This window comes from Vanessa tameamea, chromosome 21 (genome assembly GCF_037043105.1).
Source record: "Vanessa tameamea isolate UH-Manoa-2023 chromosome 21, ilVanTame1 primary haplotype, whole genome shotgun sequence".
Lineage (NCBI taxonomy): Eukaryota > Metazoa > Arthropoda > Insecta > Lepidoptera > Nymphalidae > Vanessa > Vanessa tameamea.
Genome location: NC_087329.1, coordinates 1,442,250 through 1,467,060, shown reverse-complemented (window position 1 = coordinate 1,467,060; position 24,811 = coordinate 1,442,250). Strand labels below are relative to the sequence as shown.

Genomic DNA, 24,811 nt, shown 5'->3' with positions numbered 1-24,811 from the left:
TGGCTATAATTTCTATTAACATCTAAAAGAAACCTAATAGGACGCAGTTCTATCTATATATAATTATTCTTAAATTATTTAACCCGGCAACACCATACACTCTGTTCGTAAAATTGTTACATTTATAAAGCAATTATTAAATATGTGCAAATAATTACGTGTAAATTATTATGCCGAAACCTATAAAAGAACCGATACCGACTGTCAATCTATGAACAAGGTACTAAGATAAAAAACCATTCGACGATACGAGTTCCCGAAGGAAATTGTCCTTGGGCACCCATTGGTTAATACGCGTGACTTTAGCCGAATACTTTTAGGACATCTTACATTATGAATTCGTTTCGCTTATCGATGTCGTGCGCATCGACCAATGAGGTGCGAGGACTTTTGTTCTTTAGGAGTTCGATTCGTGGTATATATCTCTATATATTTTTAATTATTTATCTATCTATATAGTATGATATTATTATATCGTAAGATTTAAGAAGCCGATATATTGATTGTAGTTAAATTATTTAACACATAATATTATTCGATGATCAAAAGTTACTGCACCATTTATTTTGATTATTATTTATAAATGTACTTTTCTATTGATTATAATTTTATTAATTGAAATTGAAGCATAAAACAGATAATATTTTGATAATATTGTACAGTCAGCATAAAAAATGTAAACATGGAGCACAACATTTCGTTAGTATATATTTTAGAATTGTTATTATATAACTGAAATTGGCTAGATTCATTTAAAACTAATGGCGTTTACAATTGTCCGATAGCATATATTTGTATACAGACTAACATTGCATTTATTTGATATATGTATCTATATTTAACTTTTGGTCAATAATATTTATTAATTCAGGATACAGATTAACCATTTTATAATCTACTATAGACATATTATTGTTTTTAAACGTTAACGAGTGGGATTAATCAAAGCGCAAGTACTAAAAAAAAAAAGCTCAAGTTTTGCCAGCCAAGGCTCTACTGGGTTTATAGGAAAAGCGGTCCGTATAAGTAATTTGAAAACAGATAAACGTCCGCCTGTGAAGCTACCGCTCACTCAAGCGTGTAAATGCATCTATATTTTAGTATTTGATTAAAAGTGTGAGTCAGACAGATAAAAGCATTAAACTAACATTAAGAAGGATTACATTTCATTCAATATTATTACGTCTTAAATTCGAAAATGAAACATGAAACCTTAATAAAGATCGGAGTTTACACATGACACGGGCAGACTTTACGGACAATGTTGCGTTAAAAGTGAAAAGTCATAATAGGCATATGCAATGCTAGCGATTCTCTTTGTGCCTACAGAAACATCTATCTACAACTGAATTTGAAAAAATACGCGTTTCAAAATGGTAACATTAATAATAAAAAAAAAAACAAATGAAACACAATATAAAACAAAATGCTTTCCGACTGGTAGAAAAAATAAAGTATTAAAATTAATTATTATTGAAATAAGTAACAATTTTGCTAACCGTATCCTCATCGAAGCGAGGATATGCCTTCCTTCAACATCTGAGTATGAAAATTCTACCACAAGAGACCCTTCTGTGATATATACATATATAGGTTAACCTTAGATATATTAACGATATTCAATAAGGTATTTGATTCTGATAATACTGTATCATATCGTAGGTGCGAGTCCTAAAGTTGAGGAAGGAGTTCCGTATGACGGCGAGCATGAAGGCGGCGGCGTCCTTCTCGGTGGAGTTGGGCGCGAACCGCGAGCGCAGCTGGCGGATGGTCTGCCCGCGGAAGCACGGCAGCCCCGTGTCCAGCATGAGCGACACTATCGATATTATTGCTTCCTGGTAGGGCCTGGAACATAAATACATTTATTAAATATACAATATAGATTTTTTTAGAAACCCTGATACACCCAAAATGCGTCACTATTGTATAATGATTTACGGCAAAGTCAATTTATGGTTTAATATGAAACTTATATTTTCAATTATCGTGTAAAAACTCAGGATACAAAATGCTTACATTTAACATATTATATAGTGTACCCACAGCAAGGGTAAATGTGAAGCTAATTCCACCACGCTGCTCTAATGCGGTTTGGTGGATACACACAGGGCAGAAATTAATCCATTACGATGTTTTCCTTCACCGCCGAAGTATATATATATATTTATATATGTTAGAGATAATTAATTTACACGGGTATACGACCTCATTTATTAGAATGACAAAACACACAACGTGATTAACGTTTTAAAGATTGTCAGTTGGGAGATGTCAATTGTGAAGAAGATAAAACGGGCACGTATTTTGTTACACAACCGATTGATGGAAATATAAAGATTTAATGATGTATCTGTCAGTGTGTGTTCCTTTGTTGAGTGAGGCATTTGGTCTCTTGGTGTTGGGACAGCGCCAGCGCCAGATGTGCGTACTGACTGAATTAGTAAAATCAACATATCGGACGCCAATAGTAAACGATTAGATGGCTGTCCATGTGAATCTCCGACATATATATAACATACTAAATAGTTATCTAGAATGAATTATGTGCTCTCATTTTACAAGTCTTAAATAACATTCTCACCTGACAGCCAAGAACGCTTGTACGCAGAGCTCACAGAACCACTTGAACGGCGGTGCCTCCATCTTACCACCCATCACCATCACCATTTCGTCCGTCAACTTGATATCCGGTTCGAATCCGAGATTACCACCCGGTGACGATTCGAACATGAAGCCGAAATCTGTAAATTATTTAGTCGTACAAAGATTTAAACATAAATAGCAAGAAAAATATTATTTATATTTTCATTTTTTTTTTCGTTTACAATTTGTACAGTCAGCTTCAAAAATTTTTGTCCGTAATATTAAGTCTATTTTTTACATGGAATTGATTAAAGCTTACCTATATGAATGATATGTCCGTCTGTGTCCAGCATAATGTTGCCGTTGTGGCGATCTTTGATCTGCAACAGGAATCCAATAACGCTGTACGCAGCCATCGATGTTACGAAACATCTCCTTGCCGCCTGAAATTATTTAGTAACGGTCTATTATAGATTAAAGAAAGCTACCGTAGACATAGAACATTTGAAAACTCAAGAAAAAAATAAACATTATTTAATTACGGTCACATTTCTTACGAACATTATTGTCAAAAGTTTAAAAAAAAAAAAATTAAATTCACCTGAAATTCTCTTGTAGTTTCATCCCCATACTTTTTAATGAAATACTCGTACATGCCAATGTCCGTCTGCCTTCCCAGCTGATCTCGGGACTTAGCGTTGGGCACGCATTCTATAACGCCGCACTGAAACATACACGTAACATATTATAATTATTAAGTTCGTCGATAACAGCACACCTCAGGAACGACACGCTCTACTTCTAGCTGTTTTTGAAGTGATAGCTTCTCACGAGAGCGTATAGCGCTTCGTTACGTAACGCGTTACGGCGCCAGTCGGTCTGGCTTCCGTTTCTCTTATACATTCTTAGTTACACATTGAAAAAATGTAACTAACTAACTAATAAAATATTTCATTAATAACCTTTCCTTACAATATCATATTAACACTAATTAAATTTAAGTAATAACCTAAGCTTTACTCAAGTTGAACGATTTCAATATTAAATAGTTCAACTTAGATCAGTTTAAGTTATCATTTCTGTCATCCCGAGTAGTACACGTATTACTTTTGGGGAGGTTTTAGGTTATTTGTTCGATTCTTTTCAGGTCAGGGTATTTTCATCCCTGAGCATCAATAAGCAAATGTAATGTTATTAAAATTTTAATTGAATTAGAGTTTAATGCACAGCTCGAATGATGTTTTCCAGTATTCCTATCTGAGGTCAATATGATTCTGTTTCAAAGAGACAAGTATTCTAAGTGAGCTTACGAGAGCTGTCAGCACTCACCCCTGGCGCAGTAGCGACCACTTTATACGGGAACAGGTAAAGATCGAGGCCGACTTGCTGGAATATGTTCTTGAAGAGCGTGATGACCTGCAGCGCCAGCATGTCCTGCCGCACGTCGTCGCCCACCTTGAATATGGCGGCCTGCCACGTCTCCGCCGCGATCGACGTGTAGCGATCCTTGCCTTCCTCCTGTTCGTGTACAAGACGCACAGAATGTTAAACGAATCGTTTTACGTACAACTTTAGTTAGGTTAACATTAATTCATGATTAAAGATAGGTTGTAATCGAACCAATGAATATTAAAAAAGGAAAAAATAAATATACGATAAAAATGTCATCTTAGTTCCGAACGATGAACGATTGAATGACGTTGTATGGAATGGTTAATATTTCTCACAGCGCTTATGTCTGGGCGGTGGTGACCACTTACCATAAGGTGGCCCATTGTACCATCTACCTATTTTAAATAAAAAAAGAACTAGATCAGATATCATTAAAACTTACAATATAAAAAAAAAAATTATGATATCACATAACCTATATATATATATATATATAATAATAACAGGTCAGTCTTAACATGTTCGTTTGGTGGCGAAACAGGGTTTTGTTCGACTTCGTTTCATTCGGTTGACATAACAACGAGTATACATCATTGTTCAATGTTTATCTAATGTAGAAATCTCTTATGATTCATAAATCACATAGTGGGTGAGCTTTGAACCCGTCTGGGTAGGTACCACCCACTCCTCATATATTGGTTTAAAGAATGAGTGAGCCAGTGTCAATAAATACTGGTACAATACATAATAACTTAATTTCCAAGGTCGATGCATTGAAGATTTAAGATATGACTAAAATTTCTTACGGCGCCAATGTCTATAGGCAGTGGTGACCACTTACCATCAGATGGTCCATATGGAAGGCCGCCTATCTATTTTATTAAAAAAATCATTCACTTAATCAATCGTATAAACTTTAAATTCGCAAATGGTACGAATGGTAGCCCCACTCACGGCGGGCAGGTCCTCCCCGGACGCGATGGCCATGGCGACGGTCTCCATGTCGGAGATGCCGTACTTCCGCACCCGGAAGCGCGCCAAGTACGGCGCTTTGGCGGCGCTTTGCATCGGCGTCCCTGTTACAAATAATATTACACTTTTTCAATTGACAAAACTTGGATCAAATTAGAAATAATTCATTAAAAAAAACTAACAATATATACGAAAGTAACTGTCTGTATGCCTGTTACGCTTTCAGGAATCACTGAACCGAATTTGATGAAATTTGTTATGAAGCAAGCTTGAACCGCAAAGACTTTTTATATCTAAAACCTACGATCGCAAACCTAACGAGCAGACGAGCAGACGCAAACTAGTTACCTATACAAATACAGCTTATAATCAGTGTCACCATAGAGAAAATAATACATACATATGTTAATAGAACATACCGCTTTTATAATCTATATCGATGACCATAGAGTCGGGATTGGATGGCAGATAGCAGCCTGGTTGCACCTGAAACGTTACAGCATTATAGTCTGATGATAGTGGGATGGCTAAGTACACTTTGATTAGCGCCTTTTTTAATTTAAATGCAATTAAATTATTAAAAGCTTGCCAAATTATATGTAGTAATACGATCGATCAAATTCAAATACATCTTTTAGTGTTAATATTTATACGTAAGCGGCTCACCTTAACATTCTTCAGCGCTTCCAAGCAAGCCCTCTTCCTTTCGGCTCCTTTAGGGAAAGGTCTTATGATGCCGCTGATGTTCGTGATCTGACTGAAGAAGTCGAACTCTCTCTCGTAGAACGCCTTCGCCGGACCGGAGAGCGTGTCGACGATGCACTTCGTTAAATTCTCTAGTATGTCGAATAAGGCCGCTGTGAAAGCAAATAAAATGTTTAACGTTAGATTATATAAATATCATATCAGATTATAGAGGTTTTTGTGCAATGCAAAGAACTGCGCTTGGGGCGCCTTTGTGGAGGCCTTTGTAGAGCAGTGAATTGCTATTGGCTAATAATTTGCGCAGGAAAATTTATAATGGAAATGTGTATTCGCAAACCCGAAGGCACTCTGTATTCCCTCGACCAACGCTTGGGATCAACAGTTTCGCATGTTTTCAGAGACAAGTATTACTAAATTCTAGACTCTGAGCTGGTACGAAGAATTTCTCGACAGTAAACCCGTATTCAGTGGTCCGATAATTGGACCAAAGACTGATATTAGTGGCCTTATAAACCAGCCACAAAAAATTTAATATGTCGCAGCCATCTAGTTTAATTTACAGTTTAGCAATTTTTGTAACCGGTCTGAATGACAGTAAGCCAATACATTTTCAAACGGAAAATTGAAAATGTGAAAGACTCTTCTGACGTGACGTCAGTTCTGTTATTATACTATATGCAGAATTAGTGTAAGTATCCGAACGTCCTGTGACGTAGTGACGTTCGGATACAATTAGAGTCGAACTGATTTTAAATTATTCGCATTTGGCAGGAGGCAGCGCGAAATACGAGCAAGGGTATCATTGTTAGACTGTTTTTTAAAAGTATTTTGTTATTCATTAATAAATTCTTGTAATAAAGGTGTTTAAAGTTTAATTCTGTTTTGATAATAATATAATAAAAATAATGTCACTCACTATCTTTATTGTGCATCTCTTCGTCCGTATACATATTGGTGTACATGTTCCAGATCAGCTGGTGCGCGACCACCTGAGACTTCTTCGCGAGGGATTTTATTAATTCGGCTACGTAGCCCATCTGGAATCAAAATGACCAAGGATGTAATATTAATCATATCTTTCGACTTTAGTTACTTCACAAAAATAATTACATTTGTACATACATACATTATACATAAAAAATATATGTTTTAATTGCGCATAAAACAATAATATCTTATTGTATATAAGAAAGAAAATAAATAAAAATAATTATAAAATAGTCGCCCATTGGTCGATATTCGACCAATTCATTGCTAATAAACATGACACGTTACATCATGAGAAGTTAAATATATAAAAGATGTTTTCAATTCTAAAGGATTACGTTTAATTTTAGGTAAAGTAACAGAAAATAAATCTGACAACAAAACTTGTATTAACATCCGTGGTATGAACGTAAACTGCGATTTTTTTTTTATTTTCGTTATGCTACTGGTGGACTGGCAGGTTGGGAAATATGATCTGGTTATTGAAAAAAGCAACTATGCGACTTTATTGCCGTTTCGCCTCGATGGAGGCTGCTTTCCAAGTGTGGTGGTACAGTTGAAATATTAACGATGTTATGTTGTGGCTGTTTCAACGTGTGCGTAATACGTAGGGTGGGCGTTAAGGGCGAGGAGTACGCACGGTGTCGTGGCGCAGCGCCTGCACGAGCTGCGGGATGTAGAGCAGCACGGCGGAGGAGGGGTAGGACGTGAGCGTGGCCACGGCCGCCTGCGCCGACAGCGGGTGCGGCGGGTACTGCCGGCTGAAGTACGACAGCGCCTCCACCGGCGACACGCGCGCCCACGTCACCATGTGCACCAGCTGGGGGGGGGGGGGGGATTCAATCATTTTCTTTATTTTTCATAGACGTATACATACTAATGGAGGACATTTAGGTTTTTAGGTGGGTTGACTCCCACCTCCAAAGAGCGCTCACCTCGTGCGCGTCGTTGAGCAGCGTCTCCGTGGTGACGAGGTACTTGAGCGCCTGCGGCACGTGGCACACCGCCGTCGGATGCAGCTGCACCTTGCGCTTGATCTCGGCCACTATGCCCTCGTTCTTTAACCTGGAAACAACATGTCCTTTTAGGCTTCAGCTAATGTTCATCGTGTGAGAGATTGCTTTATGAAAACGAGTCAAAAATTGAATGAAGATTTCTCGAAGATCGTCACGGTACCGTTACCATTAAAATGTACTTTCAAAATCACGTTAAATAATAAAACATAAGTTTTTATAATTTTTATCATTGTTTAATATTCACTGAACAATCATGCAGTAATTTTTCTTCACTAGCCAAAGTCAAATCTGAGGTCAGGTCGAGGTCAAAGTTTTTATTTATCTTTGGTGCTCCTGCCATTGCAATGGACTATATACATTATATATACGTTATAAAAAGCACTTTTAACTCGTCATATTACAATATTGAATTAAATACAAGTCTATCACCGGTTCGGAAAGTAGATTCAATCGAGAAAAACCGGCAAGAAACTCAGCAGTTACTCATTTTTTAATTTTTTCTATACCATTCTTATAAGAAAGTGTTATTTACCCAATGCCATATGTCTAAACAAAATATAGAACGACTATTATTTTATAGAGTTTTACAGAAAATTTATTAAAATACCAACCTCTCCGGTAAAAACACCGCCAACGTTGGACTGATGTCCCAGGCCAGCTTGGTGTAGTCCCGCCAGATCCTCTCGGAGTTCGGCTTGGACCTCCAGGTGGCGATGTTGTCCTCCCCCGGCACCGCCTGCTCGGGCCGCCCGTGCGGGTTGTGCCACGTCACCAGGAACTCTATCTCTACTGCCTGTTAATATACTTTACACTTTTAACGAAACAATTATTTACGTGTTGAACAATTCATGATAACAGTCATGATGATGTATGTTTCCATATCCCGCAAATTTTCAAATTAATTTTTGGCGGAGGAGCTTATTCCACCGCGTGCTAATCTGTGTTTCTTCTGGCAGAACTTCGCCAAAAACTTGTTAACCTTCACTACGGATGAATTATAAACTAAAATTAAAGTGTACATTATTATAAAAATTTTTTGGGACTAGTTTTGACTTACCATGAGTTCCAGAATAAGATTTCTCTTCTTAACATAATCTTTAACGAATGGATCCAGAGATTTAGCGGGCGGCTTCACGCTGCGGTTGGAGCGCTTGCCGGCGATGCTGCCGGCCCCGCTGCTCAGTGTCGTCGTGGACATCGGCACCTGACGCAACACTTATTTAGATTAATCTAGAAACAATGATCTCGTATTATGTACTCCCGTCCCGGCTCTACACGGGCACAATAGGGGATTATATACAAGTTTTAAATTGATGAGCAAACATAGAAAAAAATCAGGTGTTTCCGGCTTTTCTCTACCATAAAAGACATGTACTATACAACTAAAACTTCCTCTTGAATAATTCTGTTTATTCTGTTCGTTTATTGATAAAACCCGCATTTCATTTCGATTTAAGCGTACAGACGACTTGAGATAGATGAGAGACTTTGTTTTATTCTGTAAAAGAGACAACAAATGGCTTCCTCGTGTATTTAGCGGTTGGCTCATATACCTTCAGATCCCGAGACCCTGAGTCCTCGCATTCCCCAATGCGAACTGCCAGGCCAGATCTGTAATCAGTGGTGTTAAAGCTAATTTTATATGTATGGATAGAATCATACCGTGTTTATCCAGCCAGTGGTCTGCCTGCTTCCAATGTCGCTACTGTTAACAGAGGAGCGATGGTCTGTCGGTGAATTTGACGCGTACAAACTTTGCCTACTGCTGGGATTCATTAACTCGAAATCAGCTGAAAGTAAAATTTTAAACATTAATATAATGTCTTTTATCGCAAATTTAAACTAAATCAAATACTTTGTATAAGAAAATGCGTGCTTAAATTTTCACAGCCAATCGCTAGTGATACTTTACTTGATGGTAGGGTTTTGTATGATGCTATTTGGGCAGGTACCACAAATCACATCTGCTACCGCCGCACAACAATATCTTGTATTGATAGCATATGACATCTTAGTTTTTTCTTTATGGCATTGGTTGGCGGACGAGCATATGGGCCACCTGATGGTAAGCGGTCACCACCGCCCATAGACAAAGGCGCTGTAAGAAATATTAACCATTCCTTACATCACCTATGCGCCACCAACCTTGGGAACTAAGATGTTATGTCCCTTGTGCCTGTGATTACACTGGCTCACTCACCCTTCTAACCGGAACACAACAATACAGAGTACTGTTATTTGGCGGTAGAATATCTGATGAGTGGGTGGTACCTACCCAGACGGGCTTGCACAAAGCTCTACCACCAAGTAATGAGTAAAGATGCTAAGACTGATGTTGCATCGGCGGTATAGAGAAAGGTTAAAAAATTTTAGAGCTGTCTGTTAAAATGTCTATAGATGGTCTTGGCCATTTGGCACCAGGTTGCCCATTTGCACGTTCGCCGAACGATTTTTATTTTCAAAACCACGCTGTATAATGTACACGTAAATTAACTTTAGAATAAAAACCAAACACAAACAACGGCCTGCAATATTGCAGTACCCGGCAAAAGCTTTCGTTTCTACTGCACAGAGATATTGAGACGAATGTAAATACAATTCCCAATCACCGCCGATATCGCTACTCTTCAAGTACTTCTTGTCGGAGTGCATCAGCTGCCAGAACTTGATGAGCGACATGATGTCCTCGCGCAGCGCGCCGGCGCTCCTGGAGGGGCACTGCAGGCCGCGGCAGAAGTAGTCCAGGCACACGCTGTACACGCGCTCGCGCAGGATGTTGCGCGCCAGCGAGCGCGGCAGGATGTCGCCCTGCAGCAGCGAGATGCCGCACGACAGCAGCCTGCCCGCCGGAACGGACACATTTATTACATATACTAAATCAAAGAGTCATGAGCATCAGCGTAGAGGGTTGGGGGGATCCGAGGAGAGACGGTTGCCATGTGTGGAGGAGATGGGTGTAAAAGATGAGATGTCGAATAACATGTGGCAGAATTTCGTTGAAATTAGTCACATGCAGGTTTCCTCACGATGTTTTCCTTCACCGCCGAACACGAGATGAATGATGAAACACAAATTAAGCAAATGAAAATTCAGTGGTGCTTGCCTGGGTTTGAACCCGAAACCATCGGTTAAAGTGCACGCGTTCTAACCACGGGCCATCTCGGCTGGGCTCGGTGGACGAAAACTTGTAATATGACTATAATAATATATTTATACTTTATTTATTTGCTGCGCTCTCGCGTTTTAACTACTGAACCGATCATTATAAAATTTTGCATGCATATTGTCAGGGATACAGAAAAGACATAGGGTATCTAGTATCTCCCCCCCCCCCCCCCCACCTCCCAAACAGGCGAGGTTGGACACAAGGAAGTAATATTTTTATAAAAGTAGACATTCATTCACAACATTTATGTACACGCAAATTGGTAAATATTTGAGATTTAGAATATCCTTACAAGCAAATAGAAATCGAATCACTCACTTGAATCTCACTCCGGCCGCGTCGACGTGTCTGTTTATGTGGTCGCGTATATCACCTACTGTTATTGGCAATGACCTGGGAATTAAAAGAATATAAGAGATAATTATCTTACTCTCGTCATTACGTCGAACACCTGCTGCCCACTCGTTGGACAATTTAACTGTAATGATTGTTATATTACTTCATTGTTTATGAGCTAGTATAATTACAGTAAAACGATTTCAACTTGCTATCTAGACTAGATAGGCGTACGGGTAAATAGATCACATGATGGTAAGTGGTCACCACTGCCCATAGTCACACTGGCGGCGTTAATTAACCACTCCATCGCCAATGCTCTATCAACCTTGAGAATTAAATTGTCATATCCCTTGTGCGTGTAGTTACACTGACTCACTCACCCTCCAAACCGGAACACAACAATACCTAAGTGTTGCTGCTTGACTATTATAATATTCCACCGAATATATGATGAGTGGGGGGTATACCCCCCCACTCATGGGTATACCCAGACGGGCTTGCACAAAGCCCTGACACCGAGTAACTACAACGTAATTTTATTATTTCTTATATGAGAAAACCAGACGAGCGAATGGGCCTAACACTAGGCCTAACCTTATATCTGTAATTACACTGGCTCACTAGCATTCACAAACGAAATAGAACAATACGTTATGTGTTTGGCAATAGAATAAATAATGGTGGAAGCTACTAGGACTAAAATATATATCCAATCAAAATAATCACCTGTGCAGAAGACTAGCTAACATCTCGACTTTCTCCAGACTGTTATACTTTGCAGTTTCAGCGACCTCGCACAGATATCGGATCCACACCGCGTGCGGAGCCACGAATGGTGGACGAGGTTCTAATTTTGCACCTACATAGAAAAAATATCATTACTCACACATTATGTAAAATTATTTAACAAAATTACTTGGTTTGGGGTTTTTTCTCAGGTAGAAAGTTATGACTTATAGACTTGTATTACATTAAACATCATTGGTCGAGAGCTTGAAAAACTCTATGATATTCATTATGGATTTTCGAAAAAATTACGTTTTGAACGTCGACGAAACTGTTATCTGAATTTATGAAATAAAATTAAAGTGGAAATATGTGGTTAAGTGTAATGATGATTAATGATGATTGTGTTGTATTATCAATAAAGATATATATATTGATCAAGAACTGTCAGTGCGGCACAATATAGCTGCTATATAATATATGTAAAATTAAGGGATTTTTTTATTCATTATTGCTTCTTCGTTTGGAACAAGCTATAGATGAATCTATACAAAATATGTGTTGAATACTTAAAAAAAAAACATGCAACGAGCGATCTTGTCACTAAAGTAATTATCCCTTCCAGACAACCGCACAGAAAGATGCCATATTATATCAAGTTGTTTAAAATAATATTTATCTCAACGCATTCAACTGTTTTAAATTCTTCATATTTTTAATATTTAAAAGATTTAACTGTTTAAAATAAACACTAATAATAACCTTCATGTGCCGCTAAGGGACTAGTTTCGTCGGTCTGCTTAGAGAACAACCCCATCTTCCGATCGACAGTGCACTGCCAGGCGGCGAAGATCTCCTGCAGGAGCCGCAGCTCCAGGTCCGGTCGGGAGGTGTTGAGCCACTGCCAGCACTCCACCGCCGTGGTCACCGCGTCCTCCGTGAATATATCCACTTGGGACCATGCTGTGAGGGAAAACCTTATTCAATCTGGTGTACTTGCTCAATAATTTACTTATAATTAGCAATTTGAAGGTTTTTAAAAAGAAAATACGTTAATTTTTGTTAATGTAAGTGATATAAGCAATTAATATTTTTCATAAAACTCACAGTATCGGTTACCAAATTCCCTTTGCCTAAGAACTCGTTGACTTTTGACTTGAAGGGGGTTTTTCAAAGGAAATTATAGGGGTTTATCATTGATTTATGTATACTACTAGATGAGTCGTTTAAAATTAAAATAGTGCCACAGTGACGGAAAAAGGAAATAAATCGGCAAAGAGAGCAGAGACGATGCACAGCATCCGTGAGAGTGGGTTGCCTTTCCTGATTCTTCTTTTTGTATGGGGATGTCGTTGAATTTCCCAGAAATTTATTTTGCTGGCATCGTCATATCCCACTTGTCTAGAAAATTGAGAAGCTGGTTCGTATGGTTCGTTGGGAAGAACTATCGACCGTGTGCCGTCTTCTTTTTGAATAGATGACGCCATTGTTTTATCTTGAAATGTCTTGTAACTATTATGGCAAACATATCCAACGTAGAGCGGCTCGAATTATCGACGATCAAGCCCTCTTCGATCTGCTTGATCCTTTGGCTTTGCGTAGAGATGTTGGATCGCTCTGCATCTTCTACAGAATTTATCACGGGGAATGTTCCGAGGAATTGTTCGGATTAATCCCGGCTGCTGTATTTCACCTTCGGACATCTCGTCAAAATTCCAAATATCACCCGCATCACCTAGATGTCCGAAAATCTACAACAGCGCGATTTTTAAGACACTTTCTGCCTCGCACGACAACTCTGTGGAACCAGCTTTCGCCGGCGGTTTTTCCGAACCGATACGACTTAGGAACCTACAAGAAAAGAGCGTACTCTTTCCTGAAAGGCCGGCAACGCACCTGCAAGCCCCCTGGTGTTGCAGATGTCCATGGGCGGTGGTAGTCACTTTCCATCAGGTGAGCCTCCTGCTCGTTTGCCACCTATACTATAAAAAAAAAAAAATCTTTGCGGCTGCAATTCCGTTGCATCTGATCTTTTCTCAATTTGCCTGTCGCTGTCTGATCGTCTATTTGAGCTCCCCATCCAAAATTTGAATCAGGTTCGAATGCAACGTTGTTTTTGGCTGCGACATCTTCAAGGTATTGATCCACCATTTCAGATGTTTCATTACCGTAGCTTGCAAGATCACGGCATTGTTATCGTCTCCCTCGTGGAAAATGTTTGCCGAAATTTAGGGAACTCAAAGCGCTTCTTTGAGTGACAAACGTTTCTAATAGAGGCATTATGAAATGGATGGAATATTTTGCCTATCTTGTTTCTGGGAAGGCTTTTGAAATATAACTTGGTATTTCTACGAATTCCACTTTCCGAGTTGATTTGATTATAGATTTCTCGTAATTGATAGTCCACCTCTGAATTTAGAGCTTGTTTATTGCTAACTCTACTTGGGATTGAGGACCAGCTTCTGATTGATTCGCTATTATGAAATCGTCTAAATAAACGACTATTCCCAAAACTTGATTGCGCAAATGTTGTGACACCCAGTTGGCCATTGCAGCAGCAAGTTCGTCGGAGCGCAAAACAGTCCCAATGGAAGGCAAGTCTTTTGTTTGTAAACTAGTCTCTAGAACATTCGATGATGTTCCCTTATACTAACACCACCAATCACCATCCCATCGCCCTTCTGTAGAAATTGGGGTATTTGGAGATGTGAAATTCTTTTTGGCGAGAAATATTTTTGATAGAAAACTGGCCGTGGGGTGGCGATGATCGACCACTCGTAGAATCCTCTGCTCCAGTAAATTTTTTTCTTTGTCAGTAATTTCTGGTGATTGTGGCGTTTGAATGCTCGAGAACCATTGTTGAAAGATTGATCAACAGTGGTTTGGTTATTATTTGGAGGAATGGAACTCAATCATTTAATCGAAGGCATTTGTGCCTGAGGTGCGGGTACATAAATATTTTGCAATAAAATGTTGATATGCTCACTGGCCTTGTTTGTCAAATCATCAAGCTGATTCGAAGACTTGATCTGCTACCTCTTTTTTCTGTGTGACTCACTATCAGAAGAATTTGAAGAAGACGAATTTTAATCGTTTCCAGTTGTTCGTTGTTTACTTTTATCAGAACGGTTACTACAACTGGCGCCTTCCTTAAACATTTTTCACTTCACTCTCACTACTCATAATAATAATAGATCATGCACTTCATGTTACAACTTCATGTTAATAAAACATTGAATTAATTACTAAAAGAACTTTTGAAAACTAAGCAAAAATTAATGTTAACACTAAGAGATGTAACGCCGCTATGCAAGCAAAATGGCACGCTGTCAACAATCGTCAATTCCTCCCGCTTGCTCGCATTCGACGAAAATCACAGTAGCGGACAGCGGGTCTAGCAGTATACATATGAGTCAATGGGGTTTAATACGAGACGATAGGGAGCAAACCGTAGACCTGCATTACAAGCGCACTCACCGATGCTGTGCAGCAGCGCGCGCGCGGCGGGCGCGGCGGGCGCGGCGGGCGCGGCGCGCGCGTGCACCAGCAGCGCCGTGCAGCGCCACAGCGCGGCGCGGTGCGCGGTCTCGCTGCCGCCGGCGCACGCGTCCCGCAGCGCCGCCAGCAGCCGCGCGCCCACGCGCCACACGCCGCCCTCGCCGCCGCCCTCCGCGTACACCGCGCCCGCCACCTGCGACGCCGGCCGCCCTTTAGCTCCCTTTTGGTTTTGTTAGTCACCCGTCGGTGAGTCACTCCTGTCCGAGGACGTTGACGCGATCAAAAATAATTTACCGTTCCATCGCAATCGACCTCAGTAGTGGTAGCGCTGCGTCTTAGGCTCGGTTTGACAGTAGAATATCTGATGAATAATTGGTTCCTGCCCGAGTATTGTCGTATTTGTTTTGAAACGTATAGTGAGCATACTGCGTTTAAAGAATTTGACACTGACGCCAACAGGTCTTCGCTGGGTATGATTTTGTTGATTGTTTCTCGAAACCAAAAAAGTGGCAAACTTATTCAATAGATCCATTTAGCAAAAATCTTCTTAAGACACCCCCGATTTCGGATAGTGTGGCACAACTCTACCATAAAATCGACTCATAATCATATCAACGTCATCAGAAAATATATATATGTATTAATTAAAAGCACTTATCCATCTAAGCTTTACTTACCTCTCCGGAATATCTGCTCCTTTGCGAGACAACGGCCAGCAGTGCGGCGGAGTCCTGCGTCACACAGGGGGGCCTCTTCTCCAAGGCAGAGCGCGGCAGTGGGGCGGACATGCGGTTGAGGCCGGCCGCTCCCAGCAAAGCCCCCGTTGCGAGAGCCAGTCCACAATGGTGCCATAGTGTTGAATTTGGTACCTATTTCGAAAAAACCTCTGCTGAATTGGGTCCTCCTCTCTTTTTATTCCTCTATTTTCGTGTCGGTGGATATAATCTCTTGGTATAATGCGATCAAAATCAAAAGAGTTTTACATTATAATTACCTGATTAAGATATTCCTGCAAATGAGACCTGGTGGACTGCGGGGCCCATTTCATAGCCTCTTGGACGATGCCATGACAGCGATCAGCGAAATCCTTAACTATGCCCTGTAAAATTATAATTTAAGTTCACATTAATTATACATAGGTAAATAATTGTTGCTAACGAACAAAAAATACCAAGAAAACAATTTATTTTAAAATTAAATTTAAAATAATTAATTCCCACAGTAAAAATCCACGGCTGAGCTTATTGCTTAGTTTCCTGTCCTATTTAGTAAAGAGTTTGAAACAAGTTCCAAGACACAGATTCAACGCATTCTGATGGGTTCACATGTAGCCGAACTTATTCCGATACATACACATATCCCTTAAGACGATCTCCTCCACCGAGAGAGGAATAAAAAATAAAAAATCGGTAATACCCCGATTTACATTAAAAAAAAAATCAATGTTAAAGAATTATTTTACGAACCTCACGACCTTCCAATGTATCTTGTAGTTGTAGAGTGAAGTCAGTCCCGGGAACTTTCAGTAATGGCGTTTCTTGATTCGCGTCCAATTCCAGACTAAAGCTTAGAACTTGAAGAATGTCCAACATCGACCAAAGTACCTAAAAATATTTTAATATTTATTTATGCTTTAGTTGTATATGATCAAGATGTTGGAGGAGAAGGGACAGAAAGAGAGGGAGAGAGAAGAAGAGAAACGTACCCGACAGTTCCACAAAAGATGAGGGAATTTATCAACCAGGCCTGCTAGCCATTTATCTGCTACCCGTCTTATTTGTTTGTGTATGTGGTTGAAATTGACCAATAGGAACTGGGCGTGGCCCTCGAGTTCCCTCTCGCGGGACTCATCCTTTATCTTCTCCGACATAACATCCAGAAACTTCTGGAACACTTTGTCGCCAACGCTACGGAAAATTCATATTCTTTTATAATATCTTGGAAAGCATATGGGCCTTTCTTGGCCGGTTAATAGATTTAGTATATTCAGCCAACCAATCGTTTTGCTTACGGGTCGTAGATCGTAGAACTGAACGAACGGCAATTAGACTATTCTACTTTCCGTAAGCAATATCTAAAAAGTAACGAAGATTTATACAAAACAAATACACTTTAAATTAAACTTATACATAGAATTAAGTCATACATAGAGTAGTACAACATATATATATATATATATATATATATACATAGTACATAATAAATAATACACACACAGAAGTCCACTAAAATCTACAAGAAACGCCCTAATGATAAAACAGAGATCTCTCTTCTTTCAGCAAACCATATTGAATGGTGTTCAATAAAACAAGAATAATATCCCCTAATATCAAATCAATATAGATTAAAAAAATAGAATATGAAAAAAAAATACATTGATTTTAAACATTAATAATTCATTTTATGTGCCAATTCAACGCTGGCAACATTTTTTATCGTTTATTTGGCCATCAAATGAACATTACATCTTAACGAGTTTCTTAATGAAAACAAGTGAACAATTCCTCGGTTTTCCATCCTTATTTGAATCCTGTTAAGTTAAGAAAAAAACAATGTAGAAAAATATGGAATAATGTACATTAAAAATTGGATTGAGATGATTTGATAATCATCTCAATCCAATTTTTACTAATATTATAAATGTGAAAGTAAATCCGTCTGTCTGTCTGCTCTTTCACAGTTGAATCGAACAGAATTTGATATGAACCAAACTTGAACTCCAAGGGAGGATATAGGATTTTTTTATGCTTAACACCTAACGACCTACCCTAACACTGAAATGCGAGCAAGGCTGCTTCAAATAATATGGAATAAATATATAACGAGATACATAATTTTTTTTTTATTTCAATAACAAATTGAATATTTAATGTAAATTCGAATACTGACCTGGCAACACACTGCCACATACCACTTTTATCCTTCTGCAGAGCTGTATCGCTCAAATATTCGATGATCGGCTGCAAACTTGGCTCTGGTGAGTTTAATACCCTATAAAAAAATACATTCATTTTTAAAAAGTGTATAATTAGTATTTTTAAGCATATTTTTAATAGGTATGATAATAAAATGTATTACGAATATTTTAACACGATTTATTGTCTAAATTGGTTTACTTCATAAGAATCTTCAATCCAAATCCATAATAACTTTAAATTTAATATTATCCTGTGAAATTATGATTTAAAAGTACTAATGAGAGCCAACCTTAATGAATATTTAATATTATATTTTGATTTTGTTTTTGAAAAATGAATCGATATTGTAATGTCTCGTATATTTCACGTATTTTTCACGGGCTGATAAGGACCTAGGTTGGCTGACAAGGGCATTAATTGGTTAGATCTTCATGTATAGGCGTTTCTTTATCACTTAGCATTAGATGCCCATTATTTAACATATTTTCGAATTCATATATCCTCAAAAATATTTACAATGATGGAGTTTTCAACATGAAAAACTACAAGGCCTATCAAACAATAACAAAAAAAAAAAAAACTAAAAAAGATATATAATTTAAATATAGAACACTCACCTCAAAGTCTCCAGCCAATAAACACTCAGGAGATACATGCAAGGCGCGAACGTCAGCTTATTAACAATAACAGTGACGTCGGGCGGATGGTCCAGCAGGTTCAGGATCTGTGTCTTGAGTTCCTGCAATTCGTTTATCGACACGGAGTCGTTTCGCACGGCTGATGTGTACTGCAATTCTCGCATTTCAGAGCGCAGGGACGTTTGCGAGACAAGGAAGGGAGACTTTACAGCTATCTCTTTCACACCTGCGTACCATTCTTGGGGCCACAGTCCTGAGAAAGGTTATTACAATTATTGGACTTTTGTTAACATCGTATTCCTTCTCAATTGTCTAAAATACTAAATTCAACATTAGTCTACTTAATACTTATACATTGTTACTATGTCTGTTTGTAAAAAATACTTAGTTAAATTATTATACACAAGAGATTAATTTTCAAAAAACTTCAAAATTCGACACACATTTCAAACAAAAAAAAAATCAAACCTCTCTGTACATTTTAATTTATCACAAAACGTTGCAATATAAAAAAATTATCAGCACCAAATTTTCTATAAAAAAAAAACTCGTCAAAAAACGCTTAATCAAATTATCAAAAGCAAAACCAATCTTTAAACACTCCTAGAAATAAAAATATATATGTATCAAACTAACAACGCATTCTATAAAGGACATAACGTAAAACACAGAGTTCATATAACTACTTAGTATTCACACGGTTAAATCAGTAGAATAAACATACATTTATCACTTTATGTATTTAAATGATGATATACAGACCATATTATAACACTAATATAACTTCAGATTGTTAACTTTGCCGTTTCATAAATTCAAATCATTTGTAAAAAATACATTGGTAAAGAAGGCATATTATTCGATACAACATTATATAGATGATAAAAAAGCGTGGAGTTAATGCTTGTTGACTTCCAGGCAGGATATATTACATTCATATATAATTGTATTCAACTAACATGACTGTATTTTTAGATTTTGAAAATGAGTAACTACTGAGTTTCTTGCCGGTTCTCCTCGGTAGAATCTACATTCCGAACCGGTGGTAGTTTCACTTAATACAGTTTGTTAAATGACAAATTCAAAAGTGGTTGTAAATGCCTACTTGAATGAAGTATATTTTTATTTTGACTAGTTTTCGCGGGGGGGGGGGGGGTGTTCAGGCGTTACACTTAGACTTAGTTATGTTTTTCGGAACCCCTGACAATATGTTTGTTATATGATGAATGGTTCAGTAGTTAACGTGACAAACACACTTCGCATGAATAATATTAGGTTCGTATTTATCCTCTCGCGGAGTCAGTTAGATATGTCGTCCGTCACAGATTGTCTATGTGATTATCGAATAAATTAAATTATCACAATTAACCACAAATAATCTCGAACACATTTCAATATGTCATAAGGAAATGTTAACTGACACGCATAAATGGACCTTATTGTTAAGAACAAAGGTTCTAATTATCTTATTATGTCCGTATGAGTATGACTACAAATAAACGAAAGATCATTTTCAATTTTCACGTATTATTATTACTATAACAATAAATTCAATCAACATTCACGTAATAAAAACATACTATTACTAAACAATAATAATAAAGATCTTATTTTGAAACGTAACACGAACATGTAAGTAAGTTTCGTCGCTTTCTCGACCCGTAAAATAATTGTCTATGGAATAAAAATCTTAATGAAAACAGGGTAACGAATTTTGAACTCAACAAAAAGTACCATAGCTATATATCATCATTTAAAAAAAAATTAAACCGTCATACAAAACCAAACGACATACATCTAAGAACATTCTAGAAGCATCTTTACTCACGCTTTCGCATGGCTACAGGCGTGGCCATAGAAGAGGAGACAATAAGATGATTTAAATACTAGTAATAATAGCACAGTTTATAAGTGGTAAGTAATTAAGAAATAGAAGTGCCAAATTGAATTTAAAGGTAATCAAATTAAGGTTGTAATTCGAGCGATTCAAATTATGAATACATTAATATAGGAAGAATATTCGATTGAATCATATAAGTTTCATATATTAACCTGATTCGGCAGCTGTGAATCCCATCACGACGCAGTAAAGCCAGAAGTCCTTGAAGAGCTTGTGCAATCTCGGCTTTGGATTTTTTATCGGAGGTAATCTTTTTACGAGAACCTGTAACAAGATAACTGATGGAATCTACACGTTCATAATATTCCTGGAATCATTTTCAATCACCCACACGGGCTTCACGAAGCCACACCACCAAGTAAAGTCATATTTTTGTCACTTTCTTTACGCCAAACGTAGTGCAACCCTCACCGCAATAACGGGTATGAGCACGCCCAGGTTCCCGGCGCTGCCGGACGCCTTGAGCACGGGCGCGGGCGCCCTGTCGGTGGCGCGCTCCCCGCCGAGCCCGAGCTGCACGAACAGCTCCAGCAGCCGCGTCAGCAGCTCCAGCCGCGCGCCCGTGCCGCGCACGTTGGCCGCGACGTTCGCCAGCGCGTTGAGCACGGCGCCGGACACGTGGCTGCGGGGGACATCGGTTTGTCTTCAAATCTAAATCTCATCAAATCAGGCTCAGTGGTTCGACCGACAGACACAACAGACAAGTAACTCTTACTTTCACATTCATCATATTTCTTTAAGTCATTTGTACTGAACGAATATTTAACTAAACAAATGACACATTTAATCCATTTCCTTTTAAATATATACACATAGCAATTTAAGGTCAGGGTTGTTTACATAACTCGTTTACAAGGGCTATAAAATAACCTTAATTTTACATAACATTCAGGCGTATCTTCAACAACTATTTAGTCAGTACAATGATCTGAAAATGCGAGCTGTTCCAGTCTCGTCTCGATAGTGTCACGGGTTACTCACCGATACTGCTTCCTGTCATCAGTGTGCTGGTAGGCGGCACTGGCTGCTTCCACGGTGATGACGGTGAACATCCTCATGATCTCGTCATGAGCTGGACCCTCTGGGCTGGCGAGCGCCATGCAGCCCAGCTGATCCACTATCAGCGTGTCCAGCGAAGATGGAGAACGACATAATCTAGATTCAAATAACAATAAAAATTAATTATAATTAGTATGACCTTGTAGTAACCTTGTATTTAATTGAAGTCACGTAGGCAATAAAGATGTTGGATACTGAAAGTAACGTGTATACTCTATTCCAACCGTATGAGGGGAAAAGTAAAATAAACAACATTTGACAGCAAATCGACGCGATATCATTGGTCGAGAGCTTGATTAATCTATGACATTCACTATGGATTTGCGTAAAAATTACGTTTTGAACGTCGACGAAATTGCTATCGGAATTTAGGAAGTAAAATTAAAGTTTATATAAGTAGTTAAGTGTAATAGTGTTGTATTATAAAAAAAATATATATTAATCATAAACTCTGTACAATACAGTGCACAATATAGCTGAGTTATCAGCAAATCGCATGAAATACGTAAATTTAAGGTTTGTTAATCTTTATTCCTACGTCGATTGGAATAGTGGTTATGCCTTTCAAGTTGTCGTATGCCATGGGATCACTATTACACCCAACTACTGGACTGCCTTATAAGGCTCTAAGGCCTGGAGACTAAATTATACGTTTGTACAAATAGTGTATCATTATATCTAAAATAGCAAAACATTGTTTTCAAGCACTAGGAGGTATAAATATTTCGACGTTACCTCTGTTGAAAAAATTGCAGTATGGTATCTGTTGTCTTCGGTGTATCCTTCAGAGCCACAGCCACGTGACCCAACATTATAACGATATTCGTACTGATTAGCGAAGACTCGCTGGAAAAAAATACCAATTTTAAGCTTTTTTTTTTTAACCTTAATTTCACAAGAAGTATTAAATACTTCGCTTATGTATTTTTTATCAAACATAAATGCTTTAGAGTCGCTCACCTGTCACTAGTCTCAGCAGTGAACAGCCTGTTACTGACGGAGCCGACCAGAGCGGGCACACAGAACGGGTCAACTGTCAACGCAGCTTCGAGAGCGACGCAAAGGTTCCCAATCGCAGAGTCTCGAAGTTTCTCGAATGGAGTCGACTTTACAGGCGCCCCTGTCTCCGTTTGAAGTTCTTTGTTTTGCACTGTGAAATGTAATGTTAGAAGTGTATTTGAAGCTAATAGCTCTTAGAGCTTATAACTTGTACGACAGTAAATCGTGAGGTAAAGGAAAAGTCCCATTGCTGGGCTAAGATCTCTCCTTTTAGAGGAGAAGGTTTGGAATGTATTCCACAGCATTCCTCCTGATTTATGGATGCCCGTGGCATATCTTATCCGCCGTATGCAAGTTTCCTAACGATATCTACCTTCACCGTCGAACACGAGATGAATTATAAACATGAAATGACGAATTAACCAAATGAAAGGGAACAGCACAGCTCATGAGGTCCAATGAAAGATTTTGGTCTGTAAAATTCTTTGAAACTTTGTTGAAACATTTTATCTGTTGTGAATAAAAAGTAATCCTACCTGAGTTTTTGATGTGTTCCTTCCCCGTTTTTTCGAGTTCCAGTTTGTGTAATTTAAACAATATTGGCGAAGGTGTAACCAAGAAATCTCGCAAACAGTATATCGATGTGTTGGCTATCGTTGGAAACTTCGTCGCTAATTTACCTAGTCCCTGGAATTAATATTATTAACGTGTACATAAATGATCAAATGAAGCGTTTTTTCCTACACATTAAACCAAAGTCCCTACTCTGGACTTAATATTATCCCTTCCATTTTAATGAATATAGAATAGTTAATTTTATTTGGTAGTAGGGCTTTGCAATCCCGTCCGGGTAGGTACCACCCACTCATCAGATATTCTACCGCCAAATAACAGTACTCTGTATTGTTGTATTCCGGCTAGAAGGGTGAGTGAGCCAGTGTAATCACAGGCACAAGGGACATAACATCTTAGTTCCCAAGGTTGGTGGCGCATAGGTGATGTAAGGAATGGTTAATATTTCTTACAGCGCTTTGTATATGGGCGGTGGTGACCACCTACCATCAGGTGGCCTATAAGCTCGTCCGCCAACCAATGCCATAAAAAAAAAATAGTACTTACTTCAAGGCAGACCATTAACAGTGGCATATGAGCTAGAATTAGTTTGTGATTATGATTAGAATTTATTTTCTCCGTCAATCGTCCACACAAAGAATCGGCCCCTAAAAGAGAACATTTAAAATAAATAAAAGGTATGGTTATATATCTATCTATGCATGCAATTTGATGCAAAACATATCTTTTACTAGGAAATTAGAGAAAAACACATTAAAACCTATATGTCTGTACATTTTAGTATCGGATTAGTTTTCATATGATATTTGGCAATGTTTTCATAGTATGACATGAGAGTTATCTAAATATATTAATATTGAATGGAATGAATCAAATTTTCATACATTGTTGTTCGCACCGTAGAGGTTAGTCAAGGGAAAACTCTCAAACCTTATTTATAAGAATACCTATTAATATTGTTAGAGCATTTATAAGTGCTGGCACGTCATAGTCCTCATCCACTGGAACCATTACAAAACCAAGAATTTATACTATAGAATAGAATAGATACAATACGATTAAATGATTTAATTAGATATTTAAAACAAGCTTTTATTTATTTAATTTTACTATATTGCACAGTATATAAGGTATTAACGACATAAGAGAAACAAAAATAAATAAATGGTACGCATAGACGGACTTTCGGACAACCTTTGGTGAAAGAAGTATTGTAAGAGAACAAGTCTGTGCATTCAAATTAAGAGATAAAATGCACTAAAAAAATTATTAAACTTTCTAGAACATACTACATTTTATTACCAATCAGAATCAAATAAAAGTTTTGTCCAGTTGTTACA

General features: G+C 38.2%; 1 protein-coding gene across 3 annotated transcripts in view; it reads right to left on the bottom strand.

Moving 5' to 3' along the window:
* Positions 1-529: 529 nt before the first annotated feature.
* Pi4kiiialpha (Phosphatidylinositol 4-kinase III alpha) overlaps positions 530-24,811 on the bottom strand; it is a 33,286-nt gene continuing 9,004 nt past the window's right edge. For 2 of the 3 annotated variants that reach the window (XM_064218353.1, XM_026634986.2), the window contains 33 exons: positions 24,018-24,118; positions 23,435-23,585; positions 22,860-23,049; positions 22,635-22,745; positions 21,822-21,995; positions 21,252-21,462; positions 20,993-21,104; positions 20,769-20,780; positions 18,920-19,193; positions 18,274-18,375; positions 17,090-17,291; positions 16,851-16,988; positions 16,379-16,483; positions 16,062-16,253; positions 15,364-15,577; positions 12,649-12,849; positions 11,887-12,019; positions 11,140-11,214; positions 10,265-10,494; positions 9,318-9,445; positions 8,713-8,859; positions 8,267-8,448; positions 7,575-7,704; positions 7,280-7,459; positions 6,569-6,689; positions 5,614-5,804; positions 5,367-5,433; positions 4,930-5,051; positions 3,913-4,101; positions 3,185-3,307; positions 2,903-3,026; positions 2,582-2,741; positions 530-1,845 (listed from right to left, as the gene is read on the bottom strand). In XM_064218353.1, the coding sequence (XP_064074423.1) occupies positions 1,620-1,845; positions 2,582-2,741; positions 2,903-3,026; positions 3,185-3,307; positions 3,913-4,101; positions 4,930-5,051; positions 5,367-5,433; positions 5,614-5,804; positions 6,569-6,689; positions 7,280-7,459; positions 7,575-7,704; positions 8,267-8,448; positions 8,713-8,859; positions 9,318-9,445; positions 10,265-10,494; positions 11,140-11,214; positions 11,887-12,019; positions 12,649-12,849; positions 15,364-15,577; positions 16,062-16,253; positions 16,379-16,483; positions 16,851-16,988; positions 17,090-17,291; positions 18,274-18,375; positions 18,920-19,193; positions 20,769-20,780; positions 20,993-21,104; positions 21,252-21,462; positions 21,822-21,995; positions 22,635-22,745; positions 22,860-23,049; positions 23,435-23,585; positions 24,018-24,118 (5,018 nt within the window). In that variant the 3' untranslated portion in view covers positions 530-1,619. The remainder of the gene's footprint in view (positions 1,846-2,581; positions 2,742-2,902; positions 3,027-3,184; positions 3,308-3,912; positions 4,102-4,929; positions 5,052-5,366; positions 5,434-5,613; positions 5,805-6,568; positions 6,690-7,279; positions 7,460-7,574; positions 7,705-8,266; positions 8,449-8,712; positions 8,860-9,317; positions 9,446-10,264; positions 10,495-11,139; positions 11,215-11,886; positions 12,020-12,648; positions 12,850-15,363; positions 15,578-16,061; positions 16,254-16,378; positions 16,484-16,850; positions 16,989-17,089; positions 17,292-18,273; positions 18,376-18,919; positions 19,194-20,768; positions 20,781-20,992; positions 21,105-21,251; positions 21,463-21,821; positions 21,996-22,634; positions 22,746-22,859; positions 23,050-23,434; positions 23,586-24,017; positions 24,119-24,811) is intronic. The other variant, XM_026634987.2, reaches the window with a different exon arrangement.